Source organism: Argopecten irradians, chromosome 3 (assembly GCF_041381155.1).
Source record: "Argopecten irradians isolate NY chromosome 3, Ai_NY, whole genome shotgun sequence".
Classification (NCBI taxonomy): domain Eukaryota; kingdom Metazoa; phylum Mollusca; class Bivalvia; order Pectinida; family Pectinidae; genus Argopecten; species Argopecten irradians.
In genome coordinates this window covers 55,835,922-55,852,395 of record NC_091136.1, presented here as the reverse complement: position 1 = coordinate 55,852,395, position 16,474 = coordinate 55,835,922, and the positions used below count along the sequence as shown (strand labels likewise).

Sequence of the window (16,474 nt, the reverse complement as noted above, 5' to 3'; positions counted from 1 at the left end):
TATTTTTTTTTAAATCCGCCAAAAAGTGGTCATGGCCGAAACGATCAGTTTCAGTAAAAAAACCATGTGCATACGTAAACTAGGTATTCATGCCTCAAAACTTTTTAAACTTTTGTTTATAATTTGCATATCAATAGGGAAAGGGTTGTTCTTTGAAAATCAGGCAGAAAAATGGGGGGTCCGTTTGCCCCACTTGAATATTTATTTTTCAGTATTTAAGAGTAAAAAATAAAAGTGCTAAAATTACCATTAAATGTAAAAATAAAGTGAAAAAAGTTAATCATTTCACACATTAATGCTCAATATTTTAATTACCACGAACCAAGTTAAGATTTACAGCAAAAATTAGCTCGATACGGCTTAAAATGCTGGTGCAGTGCAGATTAAAGTAAAAAAAAAAGCGAAAATACACAATTTCAAAATGGCCGCCAAATGGGCCATTTCTTAAAATCCCCGTATAAAAAAAATCTGCTAAAGTTAGAACTGTAATTTTTTGACAAAATTTGCAACTGGCAACTTGCTACAGATATTGATAAATTGTATTTGAAAAGCTCATAACTTCTTTCTTTGATCTTGGTCGAAACGAGACTTCAACGGGACTAAACCTCTGAAGAACACATCATTAAGTCATCTTTTAAAGGATCTGCTGTGGTGAGGTTTCAGTCTAGTTAAAGTCTCGTTTCAACATTAATCAAACAGTTTTTGTGATTTTCAAAAACAAATTGCCTAAATTTGTAGCAAATTGCCATCTAGAAAATGCGTAAAAAATACGACTTCTATTGCTTGTAGAATTTTTAAACACAAATTTGAAGAAATAACCAATCGGCGGCCATTTTGAAAAGTTGCATTTCTTACACTTTGCAGAGAGCTGAAATTTCACCATTTTTTACTTCAAAATTTTTCTTAACGTGCCGTTGCGACAACATGTTTATCTGTGTCAAGTTAAATATTTCTGTAAATCTTTTTGGGGTTCTTTGAGATGAAAATGATCAGCATTTAAGCTCGGAATCCTGACCTATTGGGTTTCTGCTTTTACATTTTAGAGAAGATGAAGTGATGTGAATTATTATCAAGAAATACTGAGAAATAACCGCTTCTGTATCAGGACAAAATATCAAGCACACTGACCCCCTATTTTTATGATGATTTTAGAAACAGCAACTTGTTTTTTTAAACTTCAAAATTTTAGAAAAAGTTATTCATCAGAACTTTTTCTTTCAAGCGTTTAATCTGCCAAAAATTGTAAAAAAAAAGTATTGTTATCTTCAAAATTTAGGGGGTAGGGGTAACATATACAGCTGTTGTGAGTAAAACAATGGATTGATTGTGTGATATTATTATTTTCTTAAAGAAAACATTGTTTTTGATAATTTTGCGAATATTTATCTTTTTCAGATAGAAACCAATTTGGAAAATATTTCTGTAGTTTGTCGTGTGTATGCTTAAAACAGTGAAATTCTGATAAAATCAAAATTAACGTCAAATAGATACCTTTGATTCAAATAGCTCAAAATCAAGCACACCCCCATATTATTTTTATTAGATCTTTAAGTTTGGAATTTCCAAAAATCTATATTAGCTAAAAAGTCAGTCATCAGAAAGTTTTGACTTTTCAAACAAGCAAATTCTTAAACAGGCCATGTAAAGATGTAAGCTGCAAAAATATCGTTTCTACTCTATTATTTATTTTGTTAGGATCTATACAATTTAACCTTTGGCTTTTGAAATTACCATGAGCCCAGGGAGGGTTCTGAATAACACATAATATGCAGGTGGCACTCAGGAATCTTCATGCAAAATGTTTCTCTTATCACCGAGTGGTTGTAAAAAGGGTCAAAGTGATACACCACGTGACCAAACCATGCGTCCCACAACCTCTACCCTATAAGATAATGTAAACAGAACTCATTCACGAATCCATGAGTCCCGTCTTTCGTTTCTTCTTAATTTTGGAAAATAAGATAAATTATATTTTATTTTAAAAAGTTTATGAATATAAGCCGAGATAACCGGAGCACAAATGTATTTGAATACCTTAATATTATTTATGTAATTTTTTATTCATCTGAAAGCACATGGTCGCTATGTCCATTCAAGAATATTGATGCATTAATTGATTCCATAAATTTATTATTATTATTAATTTTTATTTGTTTTCATACTTAATCCGACTTTCTGATTAGTAGATTCTTTTTCTTCATACTACTATGAAGAAAAAATCCGAGAATCCGAAAACCCGACGTTATCATGACGTTACCATAGGGAGGTCGACGTTGCGTATTGATTTAGAAATAAATATTCCATTGGAAAATCAAAACAATCGTACGTTTAAACGTATTTGATGCATTAAGTAGTCTAAGAATTAATTATAAGCATTGATGTAACTATTTTTCAACTTCATCGCGTTATTAAAGAAATTTTGTTTCCATACCTTCACTATAACAGTGAGCTGTCCAGTTTAGCCGTGCTCATTTTTTGTCGTGCAGATATTTAATTTCGAGATAGAATCAAGATAAATACCTCAATTTTAGTTTCAACAGCTAGAATTAACTTTCGTAGTAAACATTACGATTAAACTATCATCACCATTCTGCCAATGGACGGTGTGGTAAAATACTGAAGATCTCAACTCTCACATCAATATTAATACAGAATTGTGCAGCATAGCAGGATGTGGCATGATGTCGACCATTGACATCCAGGGATTCTTCTACAGCTGGTCGTATATACAGTTATTTTGAAGGAAGTTGACTTTTTTTATATTTGTTTCAAATTTTGAGAATTCATTAAAGTAAATAATGGTGACATACGTACAGCAGATTTAAGAAATCTACACTGACTGAGGGATAAATTAGATAATCCTTGAAATACAGACTTAACAGAGATTTGTTTAACATCTCAAGACTAGAAGTATCTATACCAAAGGGATATCATTCACCTCAGGAAAAATAACATTAATAGTTTCAATGGTATTATGACATCTAAGAAGTTCGTCTGTGATTTCAGATGATCAAACAAAAACGATTCAGAAAGTTATATTTTTACTGTCGTGTTATCAAACTATGTACTTAGTTGTTTCCCATGTGTAATATAGACATTACGTATATGTACATGTAAAGTGCAGTATATATATGTTCCTCGTTTTATATTCCATTTAGTATTTATTTCTGTCATATTTTGGCAATGCAGGTAGGGCGTTAGAATTGTACCTGCTGCCCCTATTGCATGATGGTAAAAGGCGACTAAATTTAGGATCTTTTCTTTTCTCTTCTTCCTAACTGACTTTATCTTTCCTAATGCCTCCCTTGGCACCGCCTCACTTTTGGTCTTAAGTTGAGCGTTCGCCCCTGTGAGGAAGGCTCTGGGTTCTGTCCCCTGGCCGAGACACACCAAAGTCTATAAAAGTGATAGTTTCTGCTCCTGCTTAGCGCTCAGCATACAGGGAGTGAGCAATGATTGCAGTGTTGAAGAAAAAATTATAAACTCGGCAAAAGTAGCTTGATCTTGTTTTCGGCCGAGGTACCAGCAAACATATCTGATGACTCTAAAAGGTGCCGTTATTATAATCATGTACATTTGTATATCATGTGTTTTCTAACAATCTCTCTCAGATGAACATTCATAGGACTGCTACGTGATCAGATAAAGTATAACCCAAGACAATATTTCTCTATCTCAAAAGACATTATGAAAAAAATAACAAATAATGAAGATTGTCTGAATCTATATAGACCAAAGATCTAATAAAATGATATTTCACAGGTATAGAATTCTTATTTTGCAATGCAAGCGATAACGAGTACTCACATAATTGAAAATAAAGGTTAAGGAAATTCAGACTTTTGTAGGACTTTTGTATGACCCAGTAAAATCTGTGATCTACTCTTACACAATCCTGCTGAAGCATACCATTATTGAAGACACTTGACGGCAGGACAAACTCATGACGACCGAACCAGACTACAACAGACTGCGTGCTAAGCTGCAGGACAACGTTAACGTGTTAAGGGGTATTTCAGACCAAGATAATTCTAGAAGCAATAGATTTCAGATTAGACCGTAAAGAAATAAATGCATATTTATTTTATTCACAGAAGTAAAAAAATATTTTATTCCCTCAGCTTGAAACGGTACGTTGAAGATAAATATTCTTGTGGCATCACAATAAATTTATATGTATCTAAACAAAAAAGATTAACAATGCAAAAACGTCTTTGTTTCTTCTCCTTCCGTTGTAGTGTCAGAGCGCTAAAGATATAGTGCATTTGACACTATTTCTATAGCCTATAATTTCTTTTGCCTTTTTATAGTGCTATGTCACTGAAGCTATATCGCAGAAGACACCAAGCAACACACCAACCCGGTCACATTATAATGACAACGGGAACGGGCAAACCAGTCGTCCCACTCCCTTAAAGTCCTCTAAACCTGCCTATATTATTAGGTGTTTTTTTTTTTTTAATTTTTGCATAAAAATGTGAAATCGTATGACAGATTTGTCCTACGCTACTTCAGCGGAATATTTCTAATAAATTATATCGTCCTGCAATGCCGGGGAAAACGTACACATACCTATTTATTGGGATCTTATGTACTCACTGCCCACATTTACATCCCATTTATGAAAATAAACAACTCTGTACAATAAAATACTTCTGATACCCTTCTATTTCACACATTTGTAATGGCCATCGACTACACATTTAGTTGAGTAAATCGCTTCCGGTTTTATTAAAAACAAAAAAACACATGGCTAGCATTTTGTTTACCTCTCAGCTACACAAGGGTTTTTCTCATTTCTACATGTAGCGCTAACGCACTACATTGAATATGTCTGTATCCCATTGCCACCTTTAACGCAATCAAAACACTGTTCAATCTCTATATATATGTCTGAAAAATAAAAAAAAATCTCTTTCTGAACATTGTGTACAGATGAGGAGAGGTAGTTTGCTTCATATATAGAGCACTGTCAGTGAGAGTTTTTACTATCAAGAGGAAAATGGTAAAAACCTTTCAATAGAAATTATCTGGCATAGCAATATCAAGCACCTGACCTTCAGACTTATGGTGGAGCAGAACAAACACATTTCAGCGAGGAATACTAGAGTACATAAATCATGTTACAACAAGTTACATTTTGAATCAGTTTGATTAATTAGATTGGTTTTGAATTTGTATCATTCTATATTTGTATATTATACTACAGTGCCATCCAAAGGTTATGATATTTTCCCCTCTATTCCATTTCATCTTTAATATATTATTTGACAATGTAATAAAGTTTTTTGTATTATCAAGTGTATATTTTATTAATTCATCTATACAAAATACAAGAATTATATGTCAACAATTTATTATCTAGAATGACATGTCAATATTACTGTGAGACCATGCATTTCCAAGTGAGTCAGCATGAGTGAAATATTAGTTTAATATTGGTTACAATTATTGAAGTAGCTGCTACATGTACTTTAAAATCCAAGCATCAATTGAAGATTGCACTCGTCAATTTCATACATAATTGCATCTATAATATGGATGAAACATGCTTTGGTCAAGGGACACTCCTATACAAAGTATGCCCCCTTGACACATGAGGATTGTATACAAGATCATAGAATCTCCGTGACAACCTCCCACACAACACAGCAGTACGTTTGCCCATGAAAAAGTCCTCCTGACGTTTGTAATTTATAAAAAGTCATTTCCATGTGGAGTTTACCTTGAAGACAAGTCTAGAAAACCTGAAATAAAATGGAATAACTGAGACATATGTTATAGCTGTAAAATATTGACTAACATTGGAGGAAAATAATATCTTTTTTAATTTCAAATTCACAGCTTTACTAAAAGAGTAGTATTTCATGTTATAGCCAATTTATAGATAAACCTCTACATACAATCATCCAGGTATCTTTTGAAGCGTCCATCAAAAGGAAGATCCCTGATGTTAAGACTTTGGCTGAGAAAGGCCAGAATGAGCAGTGTGGGATAATTTTGTTCGCTTCCTCACTACTCATTTCTACAGCCTCTTTGTATAGTCTTGTTTCCGCTAATAATTCATGGATACCTGAACAGTCACCTTAGTATAGGAAAAATAGGTTTAACTCTTTAAGTATTTCATTTTCAAAATATCTTGTACACAAATGATCAATAATAAACAAATGATTAGAAAAAAATACTGTGCTGATTCTGGCAACTGACGCTTAGGTTTTCATAATTATGATACATGTAATATATAAGCTGTTGGCTAAAATTATCCAGTTGTCTCCCTTCCATCAAGTTCAACCAATGCCTGTTGCTATTCTGGACAACCTGTTATTGTAAAAAAAGTTGCTGTCAATATTATCTCCCATGAACAGTTCTCAGACAAAAACATAATTGGCTCATATACATATAAAAAGCCTGGTTACACTGGATACTGTGAATAAAATTTGATAAATTAGAATAAATCATGCACAAAAAAAAAGATTATGTGAATCGATTTTTACTTCAAGGCTGCCCAAGCACTTGTGTTCCATTTTTCTGATGCATGAACACAGTCTTGCTGTATTTTTGTGTGTGTTGATTCATTCATTTATCAATGATGATTGTATAATAGCAAGCTGAAGACACACCTTTCACTTCTTCAAAAGATTGGGACTTGCAATAATCTTCATTATATATTATAAACTATACATAACAATGGTAAAGTAATGTAAGGCTTTTCCTCTTTCCTTTATACATAGGGTATCTCACTTCTGACACCAACGCTCAAAGTTTTTATTCTCAACTTTCTATGAAGAACATATTGTGTCGGCTGTACATATATATTCCTTTGTCAGGCGGCTAATCAAGAAAACACACGGAAATATAAAATTCAAATAAGTTTTATTAAAGAACAATCAAAGATTTATTTCACGGTACTTGCCACATAATATATACCAATCGAAAACCGAAATATGTAACCCAGAAGTCTACATTCCTAAGTTAAATTCCAATATAAACCGAATGATAAATGTAGTATAAGTTCTTCAATGTATCTGTCTAGGCAGTCACAAGTATTTACACAAAGTTAATAACTATAATATCGCAACACAAAAATATACACAACAAAGTCTCAAATACGATCCAAAATCAGAACATGACAACTTGAAACTCTTCCACAACTCTACTTTCCGCTAAAATCTACAATTCTCAATACAGTATCCAAACTCTAACAGGACAACAGCCCACACAAAGAACTACAGAATTAACAGAACCACAGAACTAACAGGGAAAAAAAGCAGCCCCAAATAAGGCCCAACTTAGTTTTGGTTATAAGAGCTGCCATGAGGTTCCATTTGCAATTCGCACACATTCCTTCTCGCAATAACAATTAAGACTACCATGAACCCAATGTCAGCCAGAAGTCGTTCAACTTTTGTATACACGATTATGAAGATTGAAATTGTGGATTAATCCATGTATTGATAGCAGTTATAACTGTGAAAATCACAACTACTTTCTAAACGTCCAAAATGTGTTTGACGAAATGGATGTAAAGCCACTTTCAATACATTGGAGCATCAAAAGTTTATATACGAAGTCTCAATAGCTCAATTTATGAAGCCGACTGAAAAGAGCGTTGATACTCAGGACTCATTTCCATAAGGTAAATTCTACGACGTTTTAACGACTTGTGTTTCTACTCAGTGTCATTGCTACGGTAGCTGTTACGAGGATCGAGGCCGCTTCTCTCACAGATTCCAAGGCCCTATTCAATAATTTAACTTCAGGATATAACAAAGAAATGCGACCGATTCATGATCTGGACGGAGTATTCACATTGAAACTGGACATGTATCTTCTATCTATCAAGGATTTTGATGAGGTGTCAGGAACATTGAATGTGCTCGGCGCGTTCATAGTTACATGGAATGACGTCTCACTAGTTTGGGGTCCATCCATGGACTGAATCAACTATACGTCAGACAGAATCATAATGGCTGCCGAAACTCTACAACCTGAAAGCGTCAAACCAATTTTCTGCCATCCTTGATCCGGATATGACGGTGAAAATTGGCTATGACGGTACAGTTGTATGGTCGCCCGGTGGATTCTTCGACGTCAAGTGTAGCCCTGACGTATCCTACTTCCCGTTTGATACTCAGACATGCTCGATACAGTTAACAGCTTGAGGATATACACACACGGTTATCGACCTAAAAACTCAAAAATCGGAGATATATAAAAAAAATTCTGAAACTAATGGGGAATGGGCATTGGATAAAACCTCCACTGGAACATATGTACTTGGTGTATACAGTATGGCGACTTTCAACATCACCATCTCTCGATTACCTGCCTTCCATGTTGTCAACACACTGATGCCAATCTACCTGCTGCTCCTGATGAACCCTCTGGTGTTCGTGCTGCCGTACGATTTCGGAGAGCGCTTCGGCTTTAGTCTGACAGTGTTTCTCACTTTTACCGTTTTCATTACAATTATCAATTCTGTTCTCCCTGCAAATTCGGATAGTATGTCCAAGCTCTCATATTTCATTTTCATCGTTCTCGTCGTAAGCGGCGTCATTGCCACCATCAATATTCTCCAACTTCGTATGTACCACAAGGATGAAGATACACCAGTACCTGGATGGTTAGCTCAACTTATGCGAGAGTTTGATTGTCAGTTTAGGGTCAGACGGAGGGTGGTCGCGGTTCAGCCAGTAAAAACTGACAAACAATCGTTAGAGGAATGTATTGATAAGAAGAAACGCAAAAATCTACCGGAAGTTGAGGCTACGAACGAAAAGGAAACAACAGAAATGATTTGGAAGAACGTTGTGCACATTTTAGACACGTTTTACACGTGTTTATTCTATATTATAGTTATTGTGTTCGGTCTTACTTCCGCAGCTGTTTTGTATTTTGGACAGAGCCGAGTCTAGTCGTATCAATGAAACCCATATATACAGATCAAATGCTGTTAATTTGATGATGTGTACGTATTGTTTGGATTTTTGGCATTAAACTTTGTACTCAGTTAATTATTTTACATTCCTGTAAGTAAATTGTGGTAGGTTCAGAATATTACTGTTGATATTTTTTAAACAAATAGATATGGTGGTTTACTTGAGGTTTATTTGTAAAGGATACAAGCGTCGCCGCTCTTAGTTTGCGTACCAGTCGTACATATATTGTCACAACATTATTTGTGTGAATTGGGAACGAAATATTCTCCGTTAACTTCTATACAAACTGCGAATCCCCATATAGAATACGAAGCATGGCTTGTTATCGTTTGATGATCCGTCAATTTGTACCTCATCTCAGGTATTATGGTACAATGGTACATTACTATTTAAAATAATATTGGAAGTTATTCTAGCCAATTTCATTGCTTCTGAAACGGTCAGCGATAACTTTCACTACATTGATCGCCATCTTATTACTGATGACGTTAGGGACAAAACACGGTAACTCTAGCGTTGAAACCTAATAAGAAATTCTACTAACCTAATACGACTATATCTTCGATATCAGGTTATGTGATTTTAGGCATTGGACTCAATTCTCTATTTTTGAAATATCTAGAAATAAGTGTTCATTTAGATATCATGAAGAATTTTATGATATAAGTGCTACTTTATGTAATTTTTGAACATTGGTTAAAATTTTAATTCAGTATTATTTAATTTGATTTCCACAATCTTTCGTAACTTTATTTTCTTCTTGTGACATGATATTTTACATCTACATTTTTTACATGTATCTATTCACTTTGTTTCAGTTAATCACTCTATATATAATACATGGTTTATTGTAATTCATTCATTGTGTTTTTATAACTCATCTACCATTTGAAGTTAATTATCCAAAGTTAGATTGACTGCGCATGACAGGCTGGCAACTGGTTGGCATTGTATAGGCTCCGAATATTTTTACAAAGTTTGATGTAATTCTGACACTTTACTGAACTCATTTTGACCAAATAACGGATAGAAGCTATGTGTTATGTTGAAACCTGTGTGAAAGCCATGAGGAAATGGGAGGAAGAAGAAGGAAATGAAGCAAAAATTCTGGTGTGACCCCACCTACACTAAATTATGACGCGGTGGCCGAGTGGTTAAGATGTCCCGACATATTACCACAAGCCCTCCACCTCTGGGATGCGGGTTCGAATCCCATGTGGGGCAGTTGCCAGGTACTGACCGCTGACCGGTGGTTTTTCTCCGGGTACTCCGGCTTTCCTCCACCAACAAACCTGGCACGTCCTTATATGACCCTGGCTGTTAATAGGACGTAAAACTAAAACAAACACGCGACTGCTCACGTAAAAGAAAAGAATTTCATGAAGCGAAAAAATGTTATAATATTCTGAAAAGTAGTGCAAACCGGAAAACACTGGTGAAAAAGAGCAGGGAATATAGGAATCTCTTGAAGACAAATTACGAGAAATTCCAAGAAAATATCGAATCTGAAATTAGAAGAACATCAGTTAATCAACCAAAAGTATTTTGGGATATGTTGAATAGACTTGATAAGAAGCATAATGAACTTAAAGTTGATTTACCTATCGAAGACCTCTATACATATTTCAGCAATCTAAATTCAACCTAAGATAATGACACAGAAGAATTTGAAAATCCTATTTTTACAGATAACACATATGACAATGTACTGAATAATAAAATTTCTTCCAAAGAAATTGTGGACGCAATTAAAAATTAAATAATGATAAAGCATGTGGCATTGATAATATATATAATGAATACATTAAGAGTACTGTAAATGAAATGTTACCTGTTTACGACAAACTTTTTAATATTGTTCTCGACACTGGTATTATTCCGGAAAGCTGGAGTACGGGGATTATTAAGCCTATCTTTAAAAATAAAGGTGATCCCAAAGATCTAGATAATTACAGAGCAATTACACTCGTTTCGTGTCTTGGAAAGGTTTTCACTCTGTTATCTAGGTTGTATAAACTATCGGATGAAAGTGATCTCATCAGTCACGCACAGACGGGCTTCCGAAAAGGTCATTCAACCGTAGACAATATATTTATTTTACATGTACTTATATCGTTGTACTTGTCTTCAGGTAAAAAAAATTTACTGTGCCTTTATTGATTTCAAAAAGGCCTTTGACTCGGTTTGGCGTGTTGGCCTGTGGCAAAAGTTAATCAAGAGTAATATAACTGGCAAAATATTTAATGTTTTATATGCTATGTATTCGAACACAAAATCTTGTGTACAAAATGGAAATGAAAAATCAGAGATGTTTACATCCAATATCGGTCTAAACAAGGGGAAAATTGCTCACCTTTTTTATTTGCCCTGTATCTGAATGATTTAGAAACTTATTTTGCTGAGAAAAATGTTGATTGTCTAAACAAAATCCATGAGTTATGTCGAGAAAATCTTAACATGTATGTTCGACTTTTTCTTATTTTATATGCTAACGACACCGTTTTGATGTCTGAATCAGCTGATGGTTTGCAAGCAATGTTAGATATGTTTCAAGATAATTGTTAAATGTGGAAACTTGTGGTGAACACTACAAAAACTAAAGTGATGATTTTTTCGAAAAGAAAAAAAAAACCAGCAAATAACTTCTCCATTTTTGATAATAGATTGGATATCGTAGAAACTTTTTCGTATCTAGGAGTAATTTGCAATTATAATGGAAGTTTTAACATTGCTAAGAAACATTTATGTGATCAAGCTAAAAAGGCACTTTTCGCCTTGTATCGTAAAATAAGGAATCTGCACCTACCTATAGATATACAATTAAAACTATTTTATTCATTGGTTAAGCCAATTTCATTGTACGGGAGTGAAAAATGGGGTTTCGAGAATATAAATATATTGGAAAAAATCCACCTACAATATTGCAAAAGAATTCTTGGTGTGAAGAAAAATTCTACAAATTTCATGGAGAAACTGGCAGATTCCCTATTTCAATCGATATTAAGTTAAGTTTACTTAGGTTTTGGTTTTCTCTCATCTCAAATGACAAGAAATTGTCTAGCTCTATGTATAAATTAATGTATGTCCTCCATGTAACAGCGAAAACTGAATTCAAATGGCTTAAGTGCGTTAAAGAAATTCTAGATAATTCTGGTTTAAGTTTTGTTTGGATATATCAAAAAAGCTGTTTACCCGATATTAAGTATCTGAAGTCAACTATTACCCAGAAATTAAGGGATCAGTTCATCCAGTCGTGGTTCCAAGATATTGAAAACTCTTCGAGAGGTTCTTATTACTCCATATTTAAAAAAAATTTGGACTTGAAAATTATTTAATACGATTAAATGAAAAAGACAGAAAAACAATGTGCAAATTCCGAACATCAAATATTAAATTTCCGGTTGAAACCGGAAGATGGATAGGAGTGCAACGTAACAATAGAATATGTCATTTATGCAATACCGGTATTGGTGATGAATTCCATTACTTGTTTTTATGTTCAGATTATAATGTAAGTCAGCTACGTGGGGATTACATTCCTGCTTACAACACAAGACATCCTAATCACATTAAAATGAAAGGCATGTTCTCCATTTTTCATAAAAAAAATGTACGCAAATTTATGCTTATTTGTTCAGAAATTATGCAATTTGTTATAGTATTAATTACAGCTCAAAATTATCTAAAATATATGTATTGTTCTAATGTATTAATATATATACACATATGAACAAGTAAATTATTACTATACTCAATACATGTATATTAATATCTCCTATGTTACCAATTTTAAAGGTGAAACAATTTGTAGGAGAAAATGTTATGACACACTGAATTTTGTTTGTAAAAGTTTGAATCTTTATACAAATAATGCATTTAATTTTGCCTGTCATGCTTTAAAATTGAATTATATATGTATGACCTCTTGTTATACACAATGTGTATCTGAGTGTAAAAAAATAATTGAATTGAACAAACTGGTCTTACTAGTACTATGACACTTACGACCCAGACAATAGAAAAGCTAATTATCTCACCTGTCCGAGTACCGACCAGCCATAATAGAGTCATATACATGCCAGGTGTCTCCCATTGTATCAATTGTACATTTAATTCCATGTCTCATATTTTGTCATCAGTTAGGTTCTAGAGCTCGGTCTCTACGGGTTGATTTTCGGACACTCCGGAAATCGCCTTCCGACTCATAGAAAAGTGATTTAATAAATTCGTATTTGAACAACTAATCAACGTCTTTGGATTTTATACCGCGACAAGGAAAATATTACAACTACTGGAAATTCCGTTGTGATATAGACATAATACGTTTGTACCAAATCTGCAACAATGTTATTGCAAAATCTTAAGTTTTTGTGTAGTTTAAAAGTGGGACCATAGCAGACAAGTTGATTTTGAATTAATATGAAACAGCAAAACAATGTTAAGGTCCATGTATAGGCTTTAACCAGTGATATTTTGCAAGCCTACAACTCATTACTGTGCTGCAATTGAACAAAACTAACTTCATTAATTGTTGGTATGTACCCTGGCTAACTGTCAGTCTTACTGTGGATATGTAATTTGTGAAGCTGCTTGTAAATTTCAGTAAAATAAGAGAAAAATGTATATTTCTGGAGAAGAAATAGAACTCGTGTAAATTGCATTGATGGCACCAAATAAACATGCTATCGTGTTCAGTAGTGACTATGCCAGGTACTCCAACAGTTTGTTTGGCAAAATCGGACCAGCGAATAGCGCAGGAGCCTATTGTTGTAAATGCAAATGGCTGCTTTAAATGGCGGATCACAAATACAGCAAATGTCACTCCCATCGTAATTTGGTCTGTGCTCTATCTCGAAATTTAAACGCCCCTTTTTGACTTCGTTGGACTCAACAATGTTTAAAGTATCGATAAATAACTAACCATATAGACACATGACGGATTTATTGAATCAGTGACATTTTTTTGTGTGTGTGTAATTTACAAATGGGATAATTGTAGAAAAGGGCAATAACTCCAAAATGATCGGTGTTATTTCAACGTATCTCACGAGTCTCTTTGCTCTTCGTGTATGTGTTCGTAGCATTGGTAGCACATTTATTATTATTTATTACGAAATTCGATTTTGATGTTGATTAAGACGTTACAAAACATAAAATTTGAAACAGAAAACACTATTAAGATTTTTTTTTCCGTTTTGCATCCGCATAGATTAAGTTTCATTAAACAACAAAGGCCATATCAGCTCACTTTCGGACATTAAGTACGTTCAACGTTTGTATACGCAATGGTCAACCTAAACCAAACTACTTACACACGAGATTAGTAATTCTAGTCTAATTTTAGTACCTAGTTCTAACGGATACCAGTTAAAAGCTGACTTCCAGATTATTTCTAAAGATTAGCCGATTTAGGTATGAACACCGGTTATTACTAAATAAACCACAGCTACATTCTATATGTCCGTACTGTGTATAGTACTTTACAACTGGCATAAACGTTCAATCCAAGTTACATATATATAACGCCCAATAGACATTGGAGCAGAAGTATCTGATCGGTGTCTCAATAACTCAATTTAAGAGGCCGACTGAAAAGAGCGTTGATACTACAGGACTTACTTCGAAATAGTTACTTCTACAACGAATATGATTGGTTTACTGTGTGCCATTGCTACGGTAGCTGTTACGGGGATCGAGGCCGCTTCTCTCACAGATTCCAAGGCCCTATTCAATAATTTGACTTCAGGATATAACAAAGAAATGCGACCGATTCATGATCAGGACGGAGTATTCAAATTGAAACTGGATATGTATCTTCTATCTATCAAGGATTTTGATGAGGTGTCAGGAACATTGAATGTACTCGGCGCGTTTATGGTTATGTGGAAAGACGTCTCCCTTGTTTGGGATCCCTCTCTATATGGTGGACTGAATCAGCTATACGTCGGACAGAATCATATATGGCTGCCGAAACTCTACAACCTGAAAGCGTCAAACCAATTTTCTGCCATCCTTGATCCGGATATGACGGTGAAAATTGGCTATGACGGTACAGTTGTATGGTCGCCCGGTGGATTCTTCGACGTCAAGTGTAGCCCTGACGTATCCTACTTCCCGTTTGATACTCAGACATGCTCGATACAGTTAACAGCTTGGGGATATACACACACGGTTATCGACCTAAAAACTCAAAAATCGGAGATATATATAAATTTTTATGAAACTAATGGGGAATGGGCATTGGATAAAACCTCCACTGGAACATATGTACTTGGTGTATACAGTACGGCGACTTTCAACATCACCATCTCTCGATTACCTGCCTTCCATGTTGTCAACACACTGATGCCAATCTACCTGCTGCTCCTGATGAACCCTCTGGTGTTCGTGCTGCCATGCGACTCCGGAGAACGCGTCGGCTTTAGTCTGACAGTGTTTCTCACTTTTACCGTTTTCATTACAATTATCAATTCTGTTCTCCCTGCAAATTCGGATAGTATGTCCAAGCTCTCATATTTCATTTTCATCGTCCTCGTCGTAAGCGGCGTCATTGCCACCATCAATATTCTCCAACTTCGTATGTACCACAAGGATGAAGATAGACCAGTACCTGGATGGTTAGCTAAACTGATGCGAGTGTTTGATTGTCAGTTTAGAATCAGACGGAGGGTGGTCGTGGTTCAGCCAGTACACGCAAACAAACCCTGCGTAGAAGAAAGTCTCGGTAAGAAAGAACGTCTAGGTCCAACGGAAGTTGAGGCTACGAACGAAATGAAAACAACGGAAATGACTTGGAAGAACGTTGTGCGCATTTTAGACACGTTTTACACGTGTTTATTCTATATTATAGTTATTGTGTTCGGTCTTACTTCCACAGCTGTTTTGTATTTTGGACAGAGCCGAGTCTAGTTGCATCAATGAAACCCGTATACAGATCAAATGCTGTCATTTTGATGATGTGTGCGTATTGTTTGGATGAGTAAATTGTGGTAGGTTCAGAATATTACTGTTGTTATTTTTTATACAAATAAATATGGTGACTAATTTGAAGTTTGTTTGTAAAGTATGCACGCGGGGTCGCTCTTAGTATACGTACCAGTCCATTAACTGTTATACAAACTGCGAATCCCAGTATAGGACACGAAGCGTGGCTACATTCCTCATAGAATAACTCACATAGGTATTATGGAACATTACAATTGAAAATAATATTGGAAATTATTCTTAACAATAGAATAACTCCAGTTGGTGTGTTACACGGATCAAAATGTCGGCCGCCAGCAGTTATGCCAGAAAAGGAGGTAAGTCACTGAAAATAACCTTTGTATCGGCATTTTATTGTGACATGCATATGCTATACATAATTCTAGACAAACCGATACCTTAGTTGTGTTGCAACGCTCTGTACTTTTCTGTAACATTCTGACCAAAGTTTTGAATCGGAGCGATTTTGCTCGTTGTAGAATTGGTAGTATACACGAACATACACTTTTCGTACGTTTTCTGTGTTTAGACGGGCCCATTCGCTGTAAATG

General features: G+C 34.8%; 1 protein-coding gene and 1 pseudogene across 1 annotated transcript; both read left to right on the top strand.

Annotated features, from left to right (window-relative positions):
* Positions 1-2,681: 2,681 nt before the first annotated feature.
* Positions 2,682-8,915, top strand: LOC138319748 (neuronal acetylcholine receptor subunit alpha-2-like; annotated as a pseudogene).
* A 4,494-nt stretch (positions 8,916-13,409) lies between these two features.
* Positions 13,410-15,940, top strand: LOC138320094 (neuronal acetylcholine receptor subunit alpha-2-like). Its single transcript, XM_069263169.1, has one exon. It carries the CDS (start codon positions 14,586-14,588, stop codon positions 15,846-15,848), a length of 1,263 nt encoding a protein of 420 aa, XP_069119270.1. The 5' UTR covers positions 13,410-14,585; the 3' UTR covers positions 15,849-15,940.
* Positions 15,941-16,474: the final 534 nt, after the last annotated feature.

Bases quoted from the DNA above. Each gene is read 5' to 3' on its own strand.
- LOC138320094 (XM_069263169.1), top strand. From the start codon at position 14,586: ATGATTGGTTTACTGTGTGCCATTGCTACGGTAGCTGTTACGGGGATC.